Source organism: Odocoileus virginianus, chromosome 12, assembly GCF_023699985.2.
Source record: "Odocoileus virginianus isolate 20LAN1187 ecotype Illinois chromosome 12, Ovbor_1.2, whole genome shotgun sequence".
In the NCBI taxonomy this organism is placed as follows: Eukaryota; Metazoa; Chordata; class Mammalia; order Artiodactyla; family Cervidae; genus Odocoileus; species Odocoileus virginianus.
In genome coordinates this window covers 13,890,231-13,913,710 of record NC_069685.1, presented here as the reverse complement: position 1 = coordinate 13,913,710, position 23,480 = coordinate 13,890,231, and the positions used below count along the sequence as shown (strand labels likewise).

At 42.3% G+C, this 23,480-nt stretch overlaps 1 protein-coding gene and 1 long non-coding RNA gene across 5 annotated transcripts in view; one reads left to right on the top strand and one right to left on the bottom strand.

Annotated features, from left to right (window-relative positions):
- The window catches only part of LOC110149318 (uncharacterized), a 246,331-nt gene extending 235,198 nt beyond the window's left edge, over positions 1–11,133 (bottom strand). For all 4 annotated transcript variants that reach the window (XR_011490612.1, XR_011490615.1, XR_011490613.1 and 1 more), the window contains exon 1: positions 10,976–11,133. This is a non-coding gene — a long non-coding RNA (uncharacterized lncRNA). The remainder of the gene's footprint in view (positions 1–10,975) is intronic.
- Positions 11,134–11,743: 610 nt separating this feature from the next.
- Positions 11,744–23,480, top strand: part of USP38 (ubiquitin specific peptidase 38) — a 34,167-nt gene continuing 22,430 nt past the window's right edge. Inside the window, exons 1-4 of the mRNA XM_070474814.1 lie at positions 11,744–12,425; positions 13,989–14,124; positions 20,799–20,928; positions 23,070–23,171. Of these exons, the coding sequence (XP_070330915.1) occupies positions 11,744–12,425; positions 13,989–14,124; positions 20,799–20,928; positions 23,070–23,171 (1,050 nt within the window). The remainder of the gene's footprint in view (positions 12,426–13,988; positions 14,125–20,798; positions 20,929–23,069; positions 23,172–23,480) is intronic.

Here is a 23,480-nt window from a genome sequence, read left to right as displayed (position 1 = left end):
TTTGAGAAAATGACTCATTTTTGCTTTTTTTACTTGTGTCTTGGGATTCACAACCAAAAAATGGTCATTGCTAAGACTTAGGTCAAGGAGCTTTTTCTGTTTCTAAAAAAGTTTCATAATTTCAGATGTTATGTTAATTTAACTCATTTTGAGTTACACATTGTGAGTGGCAGGAAGGTATAGCTTCATTCTTTTGCATGTGAATACCCAATTCACCCAACATCATTTACTAAAGAAATTCTCTCTCCCCATTGAGTATGTTTGGCTCCCTAGTTGGCCAAATATGCATGGGTGTGTTTCTGGGCTCTCAATTATGCCCCATTGGTCTGTGTGCCTGTTTTCTGCCAGAACTATACTGTGTTTATTACCATAGCTTTGTAATATAATTTGAAACCAGAAATTGTGATGCCTCCAGCTTTCCGAGATACTTTTAGCTAGTTGAGGTCTTTGTGATTCCACATGAAATTCGAGATAGTTTCTTGTATTTCTCTGAAAAACACCATTGAATTTTGATAGAGATTGCATTAGATCTATAAATGATTGAGATTGGTGGTCCCCAACCTTTTTGGCACCAGGGCCTGATTTCATGGATGACAGTTTTTCCACAGACCAAGGGGATGGGGTGGTTCATGTGGTAATGTGAAAAACGGGGAGTGGCAGGTAAAGTTCTGCTCACTTGCCCACTGCTCACTTCCTGCTGTGAGGCCTGGTTTCTAAGAGACCACAGACTGATACCTGTTGGGAACCCCTGGGTTTAGATAGTATGGCCATTTTGATAATATTAACTCTTTAGATCCATGGGCATGGAATATTTTTCCTTTTATTCATGTCTTCTTCAATTTCTTTGATCAATGTCTTAGTTTTTGGAGTACAGACCTTTCACTTTCTTGATTAAATTTATTTCTAGGTATTTTATTGTTTTTGATACTATAAATGAGCTGTTTTCTTTTTCAGACAGTTCATAATTAAAGTATAGAATTCTAAATAATTTTTGTATGTTGATTCTATATTCTGCAACTTTACTTAATTCATTTCTCAGTTCTAACAGTTTTTGGCGGATTCTTTAGGATATTCTATATACAAGACCATGTCACCATCAAAGTTTTTTTCCTTCTTAATATAAATGCTTTTTATTTCTTTTTCCTGTCTAATAGCTCTGGCTAGGCATTCAAGTACTATGCTGAATAGAAATGGTGACAGTGGTCATCCTTCTTCTAATTTTAGAGGGAAATTTTTTTATTTTTCACCACTGAGTATGAAGTTAGTCATGGGTTTGTCATGTATGGCCTTTATTTTGTTGAGGAAGTTCCTTCTATACTCAATTTTTCAGTTTTTATCATGAAAAAACTTAATTTTGTCAACTGCTCTTTCTGCATCTAATGAAGTGAACATACGATTTTTGTCTTTCATTCTATTAATGTAGTATATTGCATTTATTAATTTGTCTATATTGAGCTACACTTTCATCCCAGATATAAAAATCACTTGATCATGGTGTATGATCCTTTCAGTATACTGTGGAGCTCGATTTGATCTTCTTTGTCAAGGATTTTTACACCTAACAATCATCAGAAATATTGGCCTGTAGTTTTCTTCTTTCAGCTCTGGTATCAGGGTAATGCTGGCCTTATAAACTTGGGAGTGTTCACTCCTCTTAAATTTTTCGGAAGAGGTTGAGAAGAACTGGCATTAGTTCATTGTTAAATGTTTGGTAGAATTCACCAGTGAAGCCATCTGTTCACGGTCTTTGGGAGTTATATGATTACTGATTCAGTCTCGTTACTTGTCTGTTCAAATTATCTGTCTGCATGATTCAGAGTTGGTAGGTTGTACTTCTGTCATGTTGCTCTGTTTCCTATACGTCTTAAACACTTTTATCATCCATTTCCTATATTACTGTCCTCTTTGTGTTTGTGCTTAGTCACTCAGTTGTGTCCGACTCTTTGTGACCCCAAGGTTCTCTCATTGTCTTTGACACTTCTATGGGTTGTTTAAAATGGAAGGTTTTTTATAGGAAGAAGGGTGGGGAAGGGAGCTATTCACAACAGAACAGAAGGAATTACTTTAGGCTGGAGGACATTTTGGGGTGGGTGGGGAGGAACCACAGGGTTTTATCATGCAGACTGCCTCTCTTCCTCTAGGGAATGTAAAAGGCCCACAGTGGCAGATTACCTCTGGTCAGATTGGTGCTGACTGAAAATTCCAGACTTGTTGATTAAGGGCAAAACCATCCTTCAGCTCAGTTCAGTTTAGTCACTCAGCTGAGTCTGACTCTTTGTAACCCCATGGTTGCAGCACGCCAGGCTTCCCTGTCCTTCACCAAAACCCTGAGCTTGCTCAAGCTCCAGTCCATCAAGTCGGTGATGCCATCCAACCATCTCATCCTCTGTCATCCCCTTCTCCTCCTGCCTTCAATCTTTCCCAGCATCAGGGTCTTTTCCAAAGAGTCAGTTCTTCGCATCAGGAGGCAAAAATATAAGAGCTTCAACTTCAGCATCAGTCCTTCCAATGAATATTCAGGACTGATTTCCTTTAGGATTGACTGGTTTGATCTCCTTGCTGTCAGAGGGACTCTCAAGTTCAAAAGCACCACAGTTCAAAAGCATCAGTTCTTTGGCATTCAGCCTTCTTTATGGTCCAACTCTCACATCCATACATGACTACTGGAAAAACCACAGCTCTGACTGGACAGACCTTTGTCGGCAAAGTAATATCTCTGCGTTTCAATATGCTGTCTAGGTTGGTCATAGCTTTTCTTTCAAGTAGCAAGCGTCTTTTAATTTCATGGCTGCAGACACCATCTGTGGTAATTTTGGAGCCCAAGAAAAGAAAATCTCTCATGTTTCCATTGTTTCCCCATCTATTTGCCATGAAGTAAAGGGACTGGATGCCATGACCTTTGTTTTATGAACACTGAGTTTTAAGCTGGCTTTTTCATTCTCCTCTCTCTTCAAGAGGCTCTAGTTCTCTTTGCTTTCTGGATCATTACTGGCTTCCCTGATAGCTCAGTTGGTAAAGAATCTGACTGCAATGCAGGAGACCCTGGTTTGATTCCTGGGTCTAGAAGATCTGCTGGAGAAGGGATAGGCTACCCACTCCAGTATTCTTGGGCCTCTCTGTTCAGCTGGTAAAGAATCCGCCTGCAATGCAGGAGATCTGGGTTTGATCCCTGGGTTGGAAAGATCCCCTGGAGAAGGGAAAGGCTACCCACTCCAGTATTCTGGCCTGGAGAATTCCACGGACAGCCCATGGGTTCGCAAAGAGTCAGACACAACTGAGCAACTTTCACTTTCATAAACATTATGTCCATTTTTTAGGTCTGGGATCCCCCCCATGATATCTTTATTTGGAATTCAAGCTCAGCCAGTTATGACTGCTTTGATGTTCGGGGATTATTTTTAAAAATTCAAAATCTCAAGTTTCAAATTTTGTTTGAATGCAGCAATATGTAAAATGTCTACAAATCGACAACATACCATTGCTATTCAAACTCCTCTCATGCAAGAGGACAGAAAATTACTGCCTAGCTTTTGAGAAAGATCCTCTTCTGATGATAAAAGTCTTTGAATAGCAGCAATAATTGCTAGATGATGTAAATTGAAGGTAATGAATAATAAACTTTGATTATCTCCAAGGTCTTCAGATCCCTTCATAACCCCATAAACCACCCTGCACCCTTTACAAGGCAGACATTTGCCAGCCAGCATTTCACTCATGACTGATCCAAGCCCAAACTTGTCCTTGAATAGGCACTGAGGTTGCACATTTATTTCATTATGGTTTCCACTCTGAACTTAAAGCTTCTTTCAAAGACTTTCATCAGGATAAATCTCATGATGCCCTTTATGCCTGCTGATTTTAGTTGTCACAAGAAGCCAAAGTTAACTCTCATCTTCAGGACTCTAATTTCCATAAGGCTGAACATCTCCTTTTCAGACCCATTTCTGATCCCTGTCCGATACCTAAAAACTCCACTGGGCTCTGTAAGACTCAGTCATCAGCAAAATCGCCTTCTCTGTAAACATTCCCTTCCCTTCGTGCTTTAAAACCTGATCAACCCTGCAGCCCTCTCAACTCCCAAAGGCCACTACTACTGAGTTTGGAGGTGGAGATGACATGCCTGCTCCCCATTGCTCCTTCCAGACCACTCTTTCTTCTCTCCTCAATAAACCTGCCCATTTAAGTTTTGTAACTTCAAATAACAGCACTAAGTCTCTTTCTCTGCTGCAGTGCCCAAACAGTGCCCAGGCCAGCCTCCCCTTCCCCTGACTCCCTGACACTGTCTCAAACCCCACTCCTGTCGTTACTCTCAGTGGCCTTCAACGTCCACAGGGACGATCTGCCTAATACAGCGTCGCTCAGTGCCTTGGCCTTCTCTCCTACGGGGTTTATTCTCCACCTTACTCCAGCTACTTACTCATGTGGCCATACCTCAGCTCTCATCTTTCCCAATAATTATGGTCGGCCCTCCATATCTGTGCATCCCAGATCCTCTAATTCAACCAATTGTGGATCAAAAAATATTCAGAAACAAATTCTAAAAAGTTTCTAAAAGCAAACCTTGAATTTGCTGTACATTGGCAACTATTTCCATAACATTTGCAGTTGACCCTCGAACAAGATGGAAGTGAACAGTACCAGTCCTTCCACGCAGGCTGTTTTGTTATTTACTAAATACTATAATATTGCATGATCCACAGTGGGCTGAATCTGTGGGTGTGGAGCCAAGCATACAGAGAGCTGACTATAGTTTTTTTTAACTTATTTATTTTTAATTGGAGGATAATTACTTTACAATATTGTGTTGGCTTCTGCCATATATCAATGTGAATCAGCCACAGGTATACATATGTCCCCTCCCTCTTGAAACTCCCTCCCACCTCCCATCCCATCCCACCCCTCTAGGTTGTCACACAGTCTGGGGTTTGAGCTGAGTCACACAGCAGATTCCTACTGGCTGTTTATTTTATATTTGGTAATGTATATGTTTCAGTGCTGCTCTTCCAGTTCGTCCCACCCTCTAATTCCTCCGTCTCCACAAGTCTGTTCTCTATGTCCGTGTCTCCACTGTTGCCCTGCAGATAGGTTTATCCATACCATCCTCTTAGATTCCTTGTATATGAGTTAATATACCATACTTGCTTTTCTCTTTCTGACTTTGACTGTAAAGTTATACATGGGTTTTCCAATGCACAAAGCACCAGGGCTCTTAACACCCACACTGCTCAAGGGTCATCTGCACTTTGTATTAGGTATCATAAGCAATCTAGAGATGATTTAAAGTATACAAGAGGATGCACAAAGGATACATGCAAATCAAATGCCATTTTATAAAAGGGACTGAGCACCCATGGATTATGGCATCCATGTGAGGCCCTTGAACCAATCCTCTGCAGGTACCAAAGGACAACTGCATTGCCTCTCAATCGTCTCCACTTGAGGCATCTCACTTTCTGACCACCATCTTCTACTTTTCCAGCTCACCACTTCTACTGGGAAACTATAAAATTTCAACAGTCATCTGACCTCACCAGAACCAACAATTCATTGGTTCTAATATATTTCTCTTGTCTCTCATATCTAAACTTCTATCTTTATTCAGCTTAAATTGCATGGTCAGACATAACCACTCCTTTGCATACACTCTTAATTCTCCAGCCCTTTTCCTGTTTCCCTGTGCTTGGCTAAACTACAACCCTGGTAATGTCCAACCCTCTCTGCTTATTCTATGCTTGCACTTGTGCATGTACACTTGGCTGGAGGAAACAAATAAATTTGTTCCTAATCTTCCAAATATCTAAATGTTGGAGCACCCCATCTTAGAGGTTTTTTTTTTTTTCCTCCTCTCCCATCTACATTAATTCCCTTACTGATCTCAGACACTCTGCAGTGGGCAAATTAGAAATGCTAGATCTGCCTTCACTTAATGCAGAGATTCAAAGACTTAGAGAGATTGAAATGTTAGAGTGGATTTGTCAGTTAGGACCCAGGCATACACACTGGGAGGGTCCAGAAAATATTCTCATCACTACCGTGAGAAACAGACCTATGAAAAGAACCCCAACATCTCTGAAGAACTCTGTGACTGCTCTTCTTTTTAGGCCAGACCTTACAACGGGGACTGCAGTCACCGAACTAGAAAACCTAAATGCAACGGGAGTAATTATATCCTGGCTGGCAGGGATCTGCCAAAGGCAAGGACAGTATGGAGACCATAATGGACAGCAAAGCAGCAGCAATCAGAAGAGTCTGACCTGTACAGACCTAAGGCACTAGCTAGTTGATCATGTCATTCCTAGAAATGCAATGGATAGGAAGCCTACTAAATTCTTTCTTGATCTGTCTAAGCAGGAAAATTCTAGGTCAAGAGAACAAAAATTTAACCTGAACCATAAAAAGACAGGTTCAAGGTCCCTTATTCATTTCCTAGATTTGAACTGGTTTACAGATCCAGAACCCAGTGGATGAACTGCCAAAAATTTATACTGTTAATCTTTCTCCCAGCCTTTCCCAAAGTAACCCACAGCTTTTGCCAGGGTAACTGTGATTGGGCAAAAGGAAATTGACTAATTAGTGTTTCTGGGGACTAATGTCAGTGCTGACTCAGAACTGACGTTAATTCCAAGAGATCTAAAACATCATTGTGATCTAGCAGCAGAGTAGGAGCTTACGGAGGTCAAGCGGTCAGTGGGATTTTAGCTCAAGTCTGTTTCACACTGAGTGAGCCCAGGGGGTCTCCTAACCTATTCTGTGGTTATTTCCCAATAGCACAATTACTGGAACAGATACACTCAGCAGCTAGCAGAATGCCCACAATGGCTCCCTGACCTACACAGTGAGGGTTATTCAAATGGGAATAGCAAGGTGGAATCCATTAGAACTGCCTCCACCTAGGAAAACGGTAAGCTAGAAGCACTGCCCCATTCCTGGAAAGACTGCAGTAGATTAGCGCCACAATCAAGGACTTGAAAAATGCAGGCACGGTGATTCCCACTACATCCACATTCAGCTCACCTATTTAACCTCGGCAGGAGAGCGGTGCATCTCAGGGAACGACAGTGGACCATCATAAGCTTAGTCAGGTGGAAAGGCCAGTTGCAGCTGCTCTGTCAGATGCAGCTCCATTGCCTGAGCAAACAAACACATCCCCTGGCACCTGACACGCAGCTACTGATCTGACAAATGTTTTCTGTTTGTTTGCTTCTTTCTATATCTATTGGTAAGACCACCAGAAGCAGTTTCCACTAGCAAGGCCAACAGCAATACACTTTCGCTCTCGTACCTCAGGGGACTATGAACCCTCCAGTTCTAATGAAGGGGTCATAATCTAATTCACAGGTATCTTGATTGCCTTTCTCTTCCACAAGATAGCACGCTGCTCCAGTACACTGATGGCGTATGCTCACTGGGCCTGATGACCGAAAGATGGACCTGGGGTAGGAACTACTCTAGACTTCATGGTAAGATGTTCGCATACCAGTAAAAAATAAATCTGCACCAATGGCCTCATGGGGAGTTCCCTAAATCAGCTGACAGTGGAAGAGAAGACCCTGGCCTTGATTACAGATGAATTTGGACAATATACAAGCCCCACCCAAAAGTAGATGGCTGTAGTAATACAATCCCTTGTTCTGGGACCTCCCTGAAGGGCAATGGTGAAGGAAATCCTGCCAGTGGGCAGACTTTGAGCAGGGAACCTGGTTGTTCACTTTGATTGGAAGAAGAAATGGCCAGATATACAATTACAGAATGATTCCTTGTCTATGGCCAATCACTTTTTTCCTAGTCACCCCTATCATTGCCCAGTGTACTCATGGACAAAGTGGCCCTGGTGACAAGAATGAAGGTCACACATGGACTCAGAAACATGACTTCCACTTCCACTCCTCAAGGCCAACCTGGCTATGGCCACTGCTGAGCACTGAATCTTCCAACAGCAGAGACCAACCCTTGGGTTACCACGCCTTAAATGCCTGCCAACCTGGTGGCAGGTTGATTATCGTGGACTCTTTCCATCACAGAAGGGGAAATATTTTGTTCTTACTGGAATAAATATTGACTCCAGATATAAATCTGCCTTTCCTGCACACAGTGCTTCTGCCAAAACTACCATCCATGAACTTACCGAATGCTTCATCCAGCATCATAGTACTCTATGCAGCAGTGCTTCTGATGAAGGAACTCACTTCACAACAAATGAAGGGAGGAACTGGACCCACATTCACTGAACTCACTGCTCTGTGTTTCCCATCACCCTGAAGCAGCTGGCTGGACAGAATAGTGGGACAGCACTTAGAGCGAGGTGACTCGAACTTGCAGAACTGTAGCAAAGCTTTCCAAAATATGCTTTGAATCAGCATCCAATACCTGGTGCCGTTTCTCTCACAGTCAGAATTCATAAGCTCAGAAATGAAAGGGTAGAGATGGGAGTGGTACCACTCAACTATTTCTCCTAGTGACTTATTAGCAAAATGTTTGCTCCCTGTTCCCGAGACCTTAGGCTCTGCTTGTAGAATGCTTCCACCAGGAAATGCCACAGTGATTCCACTGAATTTCAAGCTGAGAAAGCCACTAGGCCACCTTGAAGTCCTCACATCTATGAAACAACAGGTAAAGAAGGGAGTTACTGTGTTGGCTGGGGTGATTGATCCTGACTACCAAGAGAAAACTGGACAGCAATTCTATAATAGAGATAAGGCATGCACTCTGTCTGGAATACAAGATACCCCTCAGGACATCTCTGAAGTGTTACCATGCTCTGTGATTAAAGCCAGTGTAAATCTACAACAAGCCAACCCAGGCAGGACTACTCATGGCCCAGACTCTTCAGAAATGAAGGTCTGTCTGGGTCATTCCATCAGGCAAAGAACTACAACCAGCTGAGGTACTTGCTGAAGGCAAAGGGAATACAGAATAGACAGTGGGAAAAGGTTGTTAAAATACCAACTATAATCACATCTTCAGTGACAGAATCTGGACTGTTGTTGTCACAAGCATTTCTTCCTTATTTCATTATGAATGTATAGTATATTTGCTTAGTGTATAACAAAAATATTTGCTTCAAGTAAATTAATACGTATAACAAATATTGCCTTTTCCTCTCATTCCCTTAATACATAACATAGGATAGGAAAGTGAAGTCGCTCAGTCGTGTCTGACTCTTTGCGACCCCATGGACTGTAGCCTACGAGGCTCCTCTGTCCATGGGATTTTCCAGGCAAGAATACTGAGTAGGCTGCCATTTCCTTCTCCAGAGGATCTTCCCGACCCAGGGATCAAACCTGGGTCTCCCTCATTGTAGGCAGACGCTTTACAGTCTGAACCACCAGGGAAGTCCTACATAACATTGGGTGTAGGTATAATATTTAAATATTGTTCATTTCACATCTTAGAATTAAAATTAAATCAGTAAATTCACAATCCTACCATTCATTCCTCTTAATATTTTACTTTCACCTTATTTTTGTCTTCCAATGTGGCACCATTCCCAGTGAAGTCAAACTTTCTCTATAGTTTTACTTTCCATCTATTGGAAAAGAAAAAGTTCCAAAGCTATTCGAGTTCTAGCATGACTTTTACATCCACCAATTACCTCATTTCTCTTTCATCAACAATCTCTTTCTACAAACTAACTCCATCTCAAGTTTCTCTACCCAGTTTCTATCCTGTTTAAACTGCTATTCTTTCCAAGATTATCCATGCGTGTGTGCTCAGCCAATCAGTCAGGTCCAACTCCAAGACTCCATGGACTATAGCCGTCCACGTTCCTCCATCCATGGGATTTTCCAGGTAAGAATACCGGAGCAGGACGCCATTCCCTTCTCCAGGGGATCTTCCTGACCCAGGGAATGAACCCGCATCTTTCGTCTTGGCAGGCAAACAACTTACAATTGGACCATCTGGGAAGCCCCAAGATTACCCTTTACTAATGTATTAAATATATTGGTGTAACCACTTTGTAAATTGGTAGAAACCCAAACACCATTGAGCAAAGTAAACAACTCACAATTTTGCTTCTTTACTGTTGTACGTTTTAAATGAACCAGTTCTTTAAATTTTCATCGGTATTATAGGCCATTAAGGTCTGATTTCACAATCATAGGAGTCAAGTTTTAACGGAGCCATAATTAGGTAATTTTTCAATTTAAAGGCCTCTGATGAAAGCCTAAATTCTTATTGAGAATCTTTGGAATTTAACTTGAAAAACTACAAACATGATGACTCCATCTTTTCTTTATTGTTAACCAGTGTCAGCATAACATAAATACTGTGAAGATTTCACCGGGTTTATTTTCAAAGTACTGTCATTCTTTCTCACCTATCATTTTCCTTACTCTCCTCCCATTCTGGGGACAACGTATTTTTGGCTGTCCCACACTATCATTGCTTCCCCATCGCTCAGTCGTGTCCCAGTCTATGGAATTCTCCAGGCCAGAATACTGGAGTGGGTACCTTTCCCTTCTCCAGGGGATCTTCTCAACCCAGGGATCGAACCGGGGTCTCCCGCATTGCAGGCGGATTCTTTACCAACAGAGTTATCAGGGGAGCCCTGATAGCTAATCCACAAAAGCTCATTATAAAGATACCGGTTAAAGACAGTGGCTCGTTTCTAAATGTATACCGCCGCCAGTACCGCCCTTACTTTAATAACCACGGGTTAAGAGAAAGGCACTCGCATTCAGGAACCCTAGTTCATCTCTTGATGAATAAGCCACGACCTTAAACGACTTCTCTTCAATCCGAGTTTTGAGTCCTTTTCCTTATTTTCTCCCCCAAATGCTCTTCGGTTCGCATTTCCAAAACTTTCTGATTCACAAAACTTGAACTAAATACAACTTTCTCGGCCTTTCACAAGTAACCCGACCCGAACAGAACAGACAAGAGAGCGGAAGCTGGGAATCCTGGACTCATCACGTCCACCGCTCTCCCGGAGCGGCTCCCGGCCGCACCCCCCGGAAAGCCGCCTATGACTTACACGTGATCCCCAGTGACGCCGGTGTCGCCGCGCGACTCCTCCGGGGCGGCCGCGCCTGCGCGGCAGCGAGGAGGTGGGACCGCGGGGTGTTCCGAGGGGGGCCCGGGAGCTGGTAGGCGGGCGGGGGTGGAGGAGGGAGAGATGGGAAGGAAGACAGAAGTAGCGTAGGGAGGAGGGCGGAGGGGCGGGCCTTTCCGGAGGTTCCGAAGTCCTTCACTTCCTGTTGGCTGGACCTTCTGAATCCGGGTCAAGGGTGTCCGCCTCCTCTTCTGCCGGGCTGATCCGGCACCTTTCGTGACAGCCGCTCCTGACTCAACCCAGGGCGGGTTTCATCCCAGGACCTGCTGGAGCCCGAACGCCTACACCTGCCGCGGCTCGCAGAGGCGCGCTTCCTCACCCGGCGGCTGGCAGCCCCGGGCCCTGAGTGCCTGCCGCCGCTGGGGGGCCCCCGCTGGCCCCTCCGCGCTGATGCTGAGAGAGACCGCGGGCCCGGGGCGGCGGCGGCGGCGGCGGAGTGTGGGCCTCTGGCTCCTTAGGCCCAGCGCGGACGGGGCCGGTTCTTAGGCGCCCCAGACTTGCCAACTCCCGCCCGGACTCGGATGGGCCCCCCTGCCCGATAAATGTGGCTACCGAGGCAGCGGTGGCGGTGGTCGGTCCCGCTGCTGCTGCGCTCCAGGTTCGCCTCCGCCCCGGGGCTCTCCTGGCCCACCTCGGGGCCGTGGCCACCGGCTCCTCACCCCCTGGCCCGGGACTTGCCGCGTGGCGACGATGGACAAGATCCTGGAGGGCCTGGTGAGTTCTTCGCACCCGCTGCCCCTAAAGCGGGTGATCGTGCGGAAGGTGGTGGAGTCGGCGGAGCACTGGCTGGACGAGGCGCAGTGCGAGGCCATGTTTGACCTGACGACCCGGCTCATCCTGGAGGGCCAGGACCCCTTTCAGCGGCAGGTGGGCCACCAAGTGCTGGAGGCTTACGCGCGCTACCACCGGCCGGAGTTCGAGTCCTTCTTCAACAAGACGTTCGTGCTGGGTCTCCTTCAGCAGGGCTACCACTCGCTGGACAGGAAGGACGTAGCCATCGTGGACTACATTCACAACGGCCTGAGGCTGATCATGAGCTGCCCGTCGGTGCTGGACCTCTTTAGCCTGCTGCAGGTGGAGGTGCTGCGGATGGTGTGCGAGAGGCCGGAGCCGCAGCTGTGCGCCCGACTCAGCGAGCTCCTGACCGACTTCGTGCAGTGCGTCCCCAAGGGCAAGTTGTCCATCACCTTCTGCCAGCAGCTGGTTCGAACGATAGGCCACTTCCAGTGCGTGTCCACCCAGGAGAAAGAGCTGCGGGAATATGTTTCGCAGGTGACGAAAGTGAGTAACTTGCTGCAGAACATCTGGAAGGCCGAGCCCTCCACCCTGCTGCCTTCTCTGCAAGAAGTTTTTGCAAGCATTTCCTCCACAGGTAAGGGTCGTGGGCTTCCCGGACAACCTCTCTTGGAAATGTAGTTTGTTTCTCTTACATACACACTGTGTTCGTGTTTCCCTGCTCTGAAAACGTCTTCGGGGAAAAGCAAATCTTAACACCCTCATCCAGATTCTCTTCCACTGCCATATTCAGCCTGTCACTTTGGACTTTAAAAAAAAAATAGGGCAGTGTTTCTATTTTAAAGGTTGAGAATGTCCAGGTCTAAGACTTTGGCAGGAAACAAGTCGCTTAATTACTCAGCCTCTGCTCAAGTTATGGAATGCTTTGAGGATGACAGCTACTATGTAAAGCATGTAAAGCTTTTATTCATGAGTGACTAATGGCAGCATAATCATGTTTACCGTATCATAGTCGTGCTGTGACTCCGTCATCTTGTTGTCATGAGTTCTTCCTTAGCTTCTGAATTTTCACACATTTTAATTCCTGGACTGTGCCGTTCGTTTTATTACTGGATTATCCAAGTTAGCCGTGTAGTTGCTAAATGTTGGCATTTTCTGTCCACTTTAGTTTGTGAGAGTGGATGGGGTGGGGGGCAGGGGGGTGGGGGTGCGGGCGTTGCTGAGTGTTCGGGTGTTTCCTGCTCCAGGTGTATATAGGCCACGAATTGTGTCCTTAGAACTACAGGATGGGGTCAGGTGATAACTTAACAGGAAAATGCCTTCTCACCCAGAAATTTTACCTGTGAGTTTACATTCCTTGTCCAGACATGGAGCTTCCAGCTCTCTAAGTTGTGCAACACTACATCCAAAACTGTGTTCACTTCCTCTCTGCTTAGTACCGTCATCCTTCCGGCTGTTGTTGGAAACTGAGGTTGTGAAGGAGGGAACCCCCTTTTAGCTTGAGAATTAGAACTAAGACGAGAGTTTTAGCAGGCCCCATGCTCTCTGTTGAATTAAATGCATTAATGAAAATTGCCAGCTGTGTATTTGCATTATCTGAGTTTCGGTTTATTTTTTAATTGTACTTGTTCTTACATTGCCTGTGTTGCTAGAACAATTAGGTTTCCCAAGAGCTTTCTCACCTGTGGCAGTACAGGTGCTCGTCTTGGCTTTGCCTGATTTGTATGTGTTTTAAGCAAAATCCTTCTAATATTCATCTTAAGTTCTATTTCCTTAAGAGATTTAAAAAATTGTCCTTAGAGCAATGTAACAACTACTGTAATTAATAGGTGGTAAGCTACTTTGGAGGATCTAAGGAGTCAATTTAAATGATGCCTTGCATTTCTTTTCTGACTACTGCTTTTACAAATGACTATTTTAGCACAACAAAATATTAAAGAATGCAAGAAAATAAAGTAACTTAGAGACTAAATATGGTGATAGCGAAGAATAGTTTTTATGTTGCAGTAGTTCTTCCTATAGAATGAAATTAGCTCTTAATCTCTCATTTCTCAGTTCAACATTCTTTGTATGTTAGTGTCTACACAGGGGGTGGAGCATAGCAACCCCTCGGTGGAAGGGGTGGTAAGCTGTTCTCTGTGCATACTTCATTTACACCTTCTTGCCGTGTCCCTTTGTCTTCTTCATTAAAACCACACAGACGCATCGTCCGAACCTTCCGTAGCCCTGGCGAGCCTCGTGCAGCATATCCCTCTGCAGATGATCACGGTTCTCATCAGGAGCCTGACTACTGACCCGAATGTCAAAGACGCGAGCATGACCCACGCTCTTTGCAGGTACTTCTTCATAACACCATAGATGGGAATTGTAGATTTGAGAGGAGAAGATTATTTTGCTGTATTTTGTGAGTAGTGAAAAACTTAGGGAAATGTGCAGAACTGAAATCATGGAATCAAATATATAAAGATTCTCCTAATTAATTGAAATGACTCATGTACCTTACCGTAGGCTTGCAGCTGCTGCTGCTAAGTCTCTTCAGTCGTTTCCAACTCTGTGCAACCCCATAGACGGCAGCCCACAGGCTCCTCTGTCCCTGGGAGTCTCCAGGCAAGAACACTGAAGTGGGTTGCCATTTCCTTCTCCAATGCAGGAAAGTGAAAAGTGAAAGTGAAGTCGCTCAGTTGTGTACGACTCTTGGCGACCCCATGGACTGCAGCCCACCAGGCTCCTCTGTCCATGGGATTTTCCAGGCAAGAGTACTGGAATGGGGTGCCATTGCCTTCTCTGGTAGGCTTGCAGGCATTTCAGTAATTCACAAATATGTTTTCAATTCAACATTTTTGAATTACAGAAATATAACACACATATACACTTATCGTACAGTCAGGAATTGGTTGGATTATCGATATATTTTACAAATTTCTTTGCTCAGTATTATTTCCTGAAACCTATCTCCTCCCTCTGGGATCTTTTTTCTTCCTGACTAAGCATGTGCTTTTACTTAGTACATACTTTTACTTTCTCTTTCAACCAGGACCTCTGGGTAATACTTTCTTAGTTTGTTCAAAGTGTGTTTCTTTCTTGCACATTCTCAAGTATATGGTTTGGCAAGACACAGAATTCTAATTTGATAATCATTTTCTCTTAGCATTTTGAAAATAACACTGCCCTATCTTCTGGCATCTGTTGTTGCTGATGTGGAGCCTGCGGTTGGTGTGATTATCTTTCCTTTGTGGGCAGTTAGGCTCTCCTGGTATGCTTACACTTGCTCTTTATCCTTGATGTTTTCCAGTTTTCGTCTTATCTGTCTAGGGGTAAACTTAATATTACTTCTACTTCTCAATACTCTTGTGCTCCCATTAATTTAGCCATCTGGTAATTCACCTGTTCAAATCACATTTAGATACATCCTGATTTCAGAGATGTTGCAAGGTATAGTCATTGGTGTTCTAGTTTAAATTGCAGAACTTTTGTTGCTGTGGTGGTATATAGCCTAATTATACATCCTAAAATTGATTCTGTTTTTATATTTGATTAAATATGATAGGTAAAATAATTTAGTATGTTGGATAGTGATGAATGTTTTGGGAAAAAAAGTAGATAGGGAAGCCAATAAAGCATGGGGAATGGTTTGCAATTTTAAATAAGATAGACAAGGAAGGCCTCACTGAAAAGGTGACCTTGAAGTAAAGATATGAAGGAAATGAGAGTGCAGACCTTTTGGAGATCTAAGGGGAAGGACATCAATACTATCTTATAATTTACTAATTTTTCTTTCAAAGGTAAGGTATTATTAGTTATTGAATTTCTTTATTTCAGTGACTGTATACTTCTAATTGAGCTTTCCCTGTCTTCCTATTCTTGTTTCATATCTGTCTGGTTTTGTTTTGTATTTTTTTTCTATTTTTTTCTCCTGTATGTGTGTATTAATAGCACATTTAAAGAAAATGTAAGGATTTGGAACAAAATGTTTTCTGCATTACAGATTATAATTTAACTGTAATTATAAATTACAGTCATGAGGTAACATGTAAACTTCAGTATCGATATTTTATGTTGGGTTCTCAGAAATTTACATGCATACAAATCTCACTGTCCGGTTCTTTTTTTTTGCTTATAGTTGATTTATAATGTTGGGTATGGCACCCTTTTCATACTGTTCATGGGGTTCTCTGATGGCACCCTTAGTCTTAATTTTTCAGCCTCTTCAAAACAACCATAGTTTCCAACTTAAGAATTTATTTTAATTTTAAGATATATTTGGAAATTAATTTTTACCTACCTGTTTCTATGGGAAATTGTGATTCATTTTTTGTATTGCATTTCCAATTTATCTCCTACATGATCCTATTTAACTTACAAAAATGTACCTGGAGTAATTATTCTTGTAACACAAATGTAAATGAGGATAGTAACGTTTCCTTTTATCATACCCTCTACTCCCTCATACTGTATATATTTCACACATAGCACTTGTCATGCTTCACTGTCATTTTCTGTAACCCAGAGAAATGCAAATGCAGGTCCTGTGCCAGAACTAGGTGCGTAACACTAAAGGATGAAATAGGTCAGGTGTAACTGACCTGGTGGCTCAGTGGGAAAGAATCCACTCGCCGACGCAGAGGATGCTGGTTCCATCCCCGAGCTGGGACGATCCCGGGGAGAAGGCAGCCCACTCCAGTATTCTTGGCTGGGAAACGCCATGCACAGAGGATGCTGGCTGGCCACAGTCCATGGGGTCACAAAGAGCTGGACACAACCTCGCAGCTAAACAACTGAAATAATAGGAAATGGGGTTCATGAGCACTTTCCAAAAGAGAGAGCTGATCCTCAACTTCTGTTGTCTTATTATTACAGGAGAATTTTTTTTGCTTTTAAACTTTTTAATCTATATTGGAGTATAGCCGATTAACAATGTTGTGGTATTTTCAGGTGTACCACAAAGGGACTCAGCCATACATATACATGTATCCATTCTCCCCCAAACTCCCCTCCAGTCCAGGCTGCCATGTAACATTGAGCAGCAGAGTCCCCTGTGCTATACAGTAGGGCCTTGGTGGTCATCCATTTAAAATGTAACAGTGTGTACATGTCAGTTCCAAACTCCCTATCTCCTCCACTGATCCTTCTCCCCTGGCAATCATAAATTCTGTTCTCTAAGTCTGTGTCATAGGAAAATTTGAGTTCAGTGTTGCTAATCTGATTTTTCAAAAGAAGCCTGATGTCCATTTTTTATGTGAAGTTTTCCAATTTTTAAAACATTGGAAAGAATAAGGCTGAAAGCTAGATCTAGCCCTTAAGCTGCCATATAAAAGTGAAAGTTGCCTTTATTCTCTACAAATTAAGAATATTACATTAGTCAATGAGTTGTGTCCAAGCCTTTGCGACCCCACTGACTATAGCCCACCAGGCTCCTCTGTCCATGGAATTCTCCAGGTGAGAATACTGGAGTAGGCTGCTATTTCCATCTCCAGGAGATCTTCTGGAACCAGGGATCAAACCCGGGTCTCCTGCATTGCAGGCAGATTCTTTACCATCTTAGCCAGTAGGGAAGCCCTGCCAGTTTTAATTTTTTTAAGTTACATGTCCTTTTTTTTAGCTCTAGATGGAAATGGTTTCATTTAGTCAATAGATTTGAGCTCCATTTCAATGCAGATCAAAGATTAGAGATTAAAAAACAGAACAGTGAGAACACTGTTCTTAATCCCACAGTCTAATGGAGGAAACAAGATTTATTACAACTACTAAATGTTCTTTAAATAGTAGGAAATTAAATCAGCCTATCAGGGTTAAGTGTCCTTAAAATTCAAATTGTAATCAATACACAGTGGATAAAATTACAGTAGTTAACCATAAAAATAACTGATTCTAGAGTGACTATGTGTGAGTGGATTTGAGCCTATGTAAATCCAATCAAATGCAAGCAAGACTAGAGTGTAATTAAAATGTAGCCAAAAGTGTCTCATTACCTGCCAAGCAATGAGATTATTGCTTCAGATACCAACACTGCTACTTACTGTGTGGCGTATTAAATATTTCCTAACTTCCCCTGTCAGTTTGAAGGCATACACCATAATTTAGAGTTATATTCTTAGCATTTAATGCTAAGTATCTATCATATAATAGACACTCAAATATTTTTTGAATGAGTGGCTTCTAATTTGTGTTACTTCTGACTTGAAGTATCTTTAGGGTGGTTAGGAGATGGGGTACACGTGGGATAAGGTAAAGACTAGATAGAGGCTTGTGAGAGGGGAGGCTCGAAGTGGAGAGGCTGGAGAAAAGGCTGATGGGGTGATGAGGGATGGTGACAAGCCATGGCCAAGTGGGATCTCCTACTCTGCCCCTTGGCTCTACTTTCTCCCCTTGGACCTGAGCTAAAGGGAAACTTGGGCCCCATGTGCTGGGGGCCCCGTCTGGCTCCACTCTGGGCCTGTGCTCCCCACAGGAAGAGTCTGCAGAGCCAGAGAGAGGTGCTCGCTTGTTCCCCTTCTCCAACCCACAGTTCTTTTGTGTACATACTTATGGTAAATATATATATACATAGAACTTGTACTCATATGTTTTCTTTTAGACAAACAAATCAGTTTTAAAAAAGATTTACCAGCATTTTTTTTTCTTTTTTAATTCAATAATAGCTCAGATATTTTTGTGTTAAATCCCTGTGATAGATTCATATCAACCTATCATATTTTAAAGCTTTACCTAATGTTCCATAGTATGTATAAGTCATTTCCTTATGATGGACACTTAGATAATTTTGCGTTTTTTCTGTATTGTAAGCAGTACTGCAGTGAATATACTCTTCACACACAAATTCAAATGTCTCTGCTTTCTACTCCTGGTATGTAGAGTGGCCACAGACTTGTGAAAACCAGATTAACAACAGTTAAGAGGTGAGGAACAGCTCTCAGGGACAACTGTAATGACTTAAAACCATCATTGTTGGCCAGAAAAACAAGAAAGGGAAAAAGAAATAATGGTGTAGAGTATAGAAGAAACATACAGTTAACCTGTAGTAAAATGAGTATGAACTTTGAAGCCACTCCATGTCTGATAGAACAGGTTAATCGTTAAGAGCAAAAATCTTAATAAAGATAACACTCCAGTGTTAATGTAGATAGTTTATGTCAATAAGAAAGTCAGTCCTTTTAACATGTTAGTTGCTCTTTTGGTCATGTGTTTATGTACTTAGTATTTATATTTTACACTTTGTACAATCAAAGTATGTATTTATTTCCACATCTTAACATTTAGAAGGGAGACATTCATATTTTCAGTGTATTAATTCATTTAACCTTCACATCAGTCCTGTAAAATTCATTCATAACCTACAGATGAGGAACTGAAACACAAAGAAGTAACTGATAAAAGTATTTAGGGACCCCCAGCTAATAAATGGTGAACTGAGGTTTTTAAACCAAATCACTCTGACTTAAAAACCTGGTTTGTTTTACTATTTTTGTTTTATTATATATTCACCCAAACTGGATTACTGGACCAAAATCAAGTAACATGAACATTTCGCCCAGTTGCCTTCCAAAAGCATTGTAGCATCTTCTTCATTGTGGTTGATGTCTATCATAAGGGATAGTTTCCATCCAGCATATTATTTTATTTTCATTAAATTGGGTTGCTACTCAAAAAGGTGGTGGTAGTGGTTTAGTCACTAAGTCGTGTCCAACTCTTGGTACCCCATGGACTGTAGCCTGCCAGGCTGCTCTGTCCATGGCGTTTCCCAGGCAAGAATACTGGCTGAAGTGGGTTGCCATTTCCTCCCCCAGGGGATCTTTGCAACCCAGAGGTCAAACCCGCGTCTCTTGCATTGCAGGTGCATTCTTTACCGACTGAGCCACCAAGGAAGCCCTACTCCAAGAGGAAAGCGCTCACTGTTACAAAACGAGGCCGTTTCAGTATTTGTATACTTGGCCCTTTTATATCTGAAATTTCTTTTTGTTATCTAAAGAATTTTGAGAGAGATGAAGAGACCTGTTTCACAATTCAAAATACAGTCTTTTTTAACAGTACATTTTATATTTATTTAGATTGTAATCACCAGAAAGGAGAAATTTTGGTTCATATGCATGTCTTAGTTCAGATAGCCATATTTGAACTGTTCTTCTTAGAGTAAATTTGCCTATATAAATTGACACTACTGAAGAATAAATTCAAAACTTTGCATTTATGCAGAATGATGATAGGAAATTCTTTTTTTTTTTTTTTTTTTTTTTAAATATATTTTAATATTTAATTAATGCTGACTTCTGATTGCATATGCTTTCTTTTTTTTTTTTTTTTTTAATTTTTTAATTTTTTTTTTTATTTTTATTTTTTTTAATTTTTATTAGTTGGAGGCTAATTACTTTACATCATTACAGTAGTTTTTGTTATACATTGATATGAATTAGCCATGGATTTACATGTATTCCCCATCCCAGTCCCCCCTCCCACCTCCCTCTCCACCTGATCCCTCTGGGTCTTCCCAAGAGAAAGAAGGTTAAATTGGCTGTTCTGAAATACTATAAGGTGGATGAGAATGGCAAAATCAGTCGCCTTCGCCGGGAGTGTCCCTCAGATGAAGGTGGTGCTGGAGTTTTTATGGCCAGTCACTTCGACAGACATTACTGTGGCAAATGTTGTCTGACCTATTGTTTCAACAAACCAGAAGACAAGTAATTGTATATTGGCTAATAAAGATATGAGCTAACATTTAAAAAAAAAAAAAAAAAAACATGAGACAAGTGCTCGGGCCTGGTGCACTAGGAAATTCTTTTTATACAAATGTGTTATATAAGACTGTCAGTTGACAAGATTGGGAATCCCCGAGTACAAGCAACCATTATACTCCTTTCTACATCTTCAATAGTACTTTTCACATGCAAGCTCAGTAAATATTGAGTCACAAAGTGAGTGACTGTAACTGCCCACTGTAGTTACTCTTGTTATTCCTAACTGAATAATGTCAAAGCTATTGTCAATGCTAATAGTTTTGTTATCCTTTAATTTTCAGAATGATTGACTGGCTGTCCTGGCCATTGGCTCAGCATGTAGACACATGGGTGATTGCACTCTTAAAAGGACTGGCAGCTGTCCAGAAGTTTACTATTTTGATAGATGTTACTCTACTGAAAATAGAATTGGTAAGTGGGAGTATATTAATCTTTTGAAATGCATAGACATATAGATATATATGTGTGCTAAGTGATTTCAGTCATGTCTGACTCTTTGCAACCCCATGGACTGTAGCCCCCCAGGCTCTTCTGTCCATGGGATTTCCCAGGCAAGAATACTGAAGTGGGTTGCTATTTCCTCCTCCAGGGGATCTTCCTGACCTAGGGATCGGACCCGCATCTCTCTCTTACATATCCTACATTGGCGGGTTCTTTACCACCAGTGCTACCTGGGAAGCAAGACCCAGATAAGTCCATATAATAAGTCTTTTTATCTTTGCGTTGTCCCCTTTAAAGCATCTAGTTTTGAATATGGTCTTGTTTTGGGTTTTCAATAAAAATTTTGAATAGGCTTTAGAAATTTAAAATGCTACTTAAGATTAGGTCATTATAATAATTTTGCTGTTTTCAAATATTTATCATGAAAACATATTCTTCCCATTATCTCTTGAATCCCAACTAATCCAGCTTTTACCACCATTATTCTACCAAAATGATCTTTGACACCTATGCTCTCCAGTGTTGCTTAACTCAAGAGTTTTTTCTCAAGCCTCCTCTTTTTTGACCTGTTAGTCATTTGACACAGTTGATCACTCCCTCTTGAAACACTTTCCTCCCTTGGTTTCCAGGATGTCATACTCCCCTGGATTTTATTCTAGTGCACTTCTCAGTCCTGTAGTGGGTCTTTCTAACTTTAGAGTGCCTTAGAGTTTCATCTCTGGCTTCCTTTCTTCTCAGTTCACACAGCCACCATGGCTTTAAACAACATCTCTAAGTTTGTGACTGATAGGTTTACATTTCTAGTCCACTATTCTCCTGTAAACTCCATATTCATGTATCCAGCTCTCTATATCCTTGGATCTCAGGTTCAGCTTATCCACAACTTAATCCCTGATTTTTCCCTCCCAACCCTGGTCTTCCCCATCTTAAATGACTGTCTTAGCCTTTCATGTGCTCAGGCTCAACCTTGAAGGTATTCTTTTCTCTTTTCATGCTTTCTCAGCCCATATCTTACCAATCCTACTGACTCCACCTTTAAAATATAACCTGCATTCTACCACTGTCAACCAGCTACATCACTACCACCCTGGTCCAGATTCATCACCAGTTGTGCTAAGTCACTTCAGTTGTGTCCGACGCTATGCAACCCTATGGACTGTAGCCCACCAGGCTCCTCCGTCCATGGGAATTCTTCAGGCAGGACTACTGGAGTAGGTTGTCATGGCCTCCTCCAGAGGATCTTCCCAACCCAGGGATCAAACCTGGGTCTCCTGCCTCGGAAGCACCACCCCTTGCTATACCTGATTGCAGTAGGCCTGCGGCTCCTGCCCTTGATCCCCTTCGGCCATCACACGAGGTCCTACCTGGTCTGGGCCACTGCTGCTCCTCTCGCCTGTCTTCCCCTGTAACTGCCGCAGTCTCTGTGCTTTATTTCCACACACTGCCCTCCTCGTTATATCTCTGTCCACCAGGCTGGAGGCCTCAGGGCTTTTGCAGTGCTGAGTATAATAATCAGAGCAAAGGCCTTTCTTCCAGTTATCTGTCAGACTTATCTCATTCCTTTCAGTTTTTTGTAGTCAGGGGTCACGTTTATCATGGGCCTTTTATTAATTCACTATAATAAAACAGCCGAGCCTTTTGCCACTCAGCATTCCCTATTCAACATGCCTTGCTTTCGTAGCATTTTTCTCTCGTTACTTTTAATTGTCTCTACTCAACCCTCTAGACAGTAAGCCCTGTAAGATCAGAGGTTTCCTTTGAATCCACTATTGTTTTCCCAGTATATACAATAGTGTCAAGCAGTAGTAGATGGCCAATAAGTATTTGCTGAATGAATAATGGGCCAGGGAGCTGTCACCTTGTAAACATTGTTTGACAGATTTTTATTTGATGATGTAGTTTTAAGAGTTGGTGAGGTCATTATACTCCCTTGATCTCTGTCATGTTATTTCCTAACTTTCTCCCTCTCCCAGAGTTTAATTACACATGTTTTGATAAAACTTCCCAGGAGATATGCACATAAATAATTTGGAGCCCTATGAAAGTAACCACTGATGGGGATGATGATTTCCGTGCCAAGCCTTGAAGCGGATGTCTTGTCTTGTCTGCAGGTTTTTAATCGCCTTTGGTTTCCTCTCGTGCGGCCTGGCGCTCTTGCAGTCCTGTCTCACATGCTGCTTAGTTTCCAGCACTCTCCAGAGGCGTTCCATTTGGTGAGTTGTGATCCAAGTTTCCTACTGTGAAAAACCTTGTTTTAAAAGTTCAACTTAGTATCGAGTCACATTTGTATTTGTGAAAAGATTATAGATTGGTCCTAAATCTATTTTCTTGTAGCTTTATGGGTCCTTTTAAAATTGGTATTGTGAGATTTCCTCTCCAAGAATATATTTTAGAATGTTTTGGGTCTCACCAAAACTTCCACTTGGGGTCACAGCGAGCAACTGAAAGTTAAAAGTTACTCTTGTACTTGAGAAATGCCACGTGTCAGTGTCACTGTCCATTGTCTGTTGCACACGTGAGCA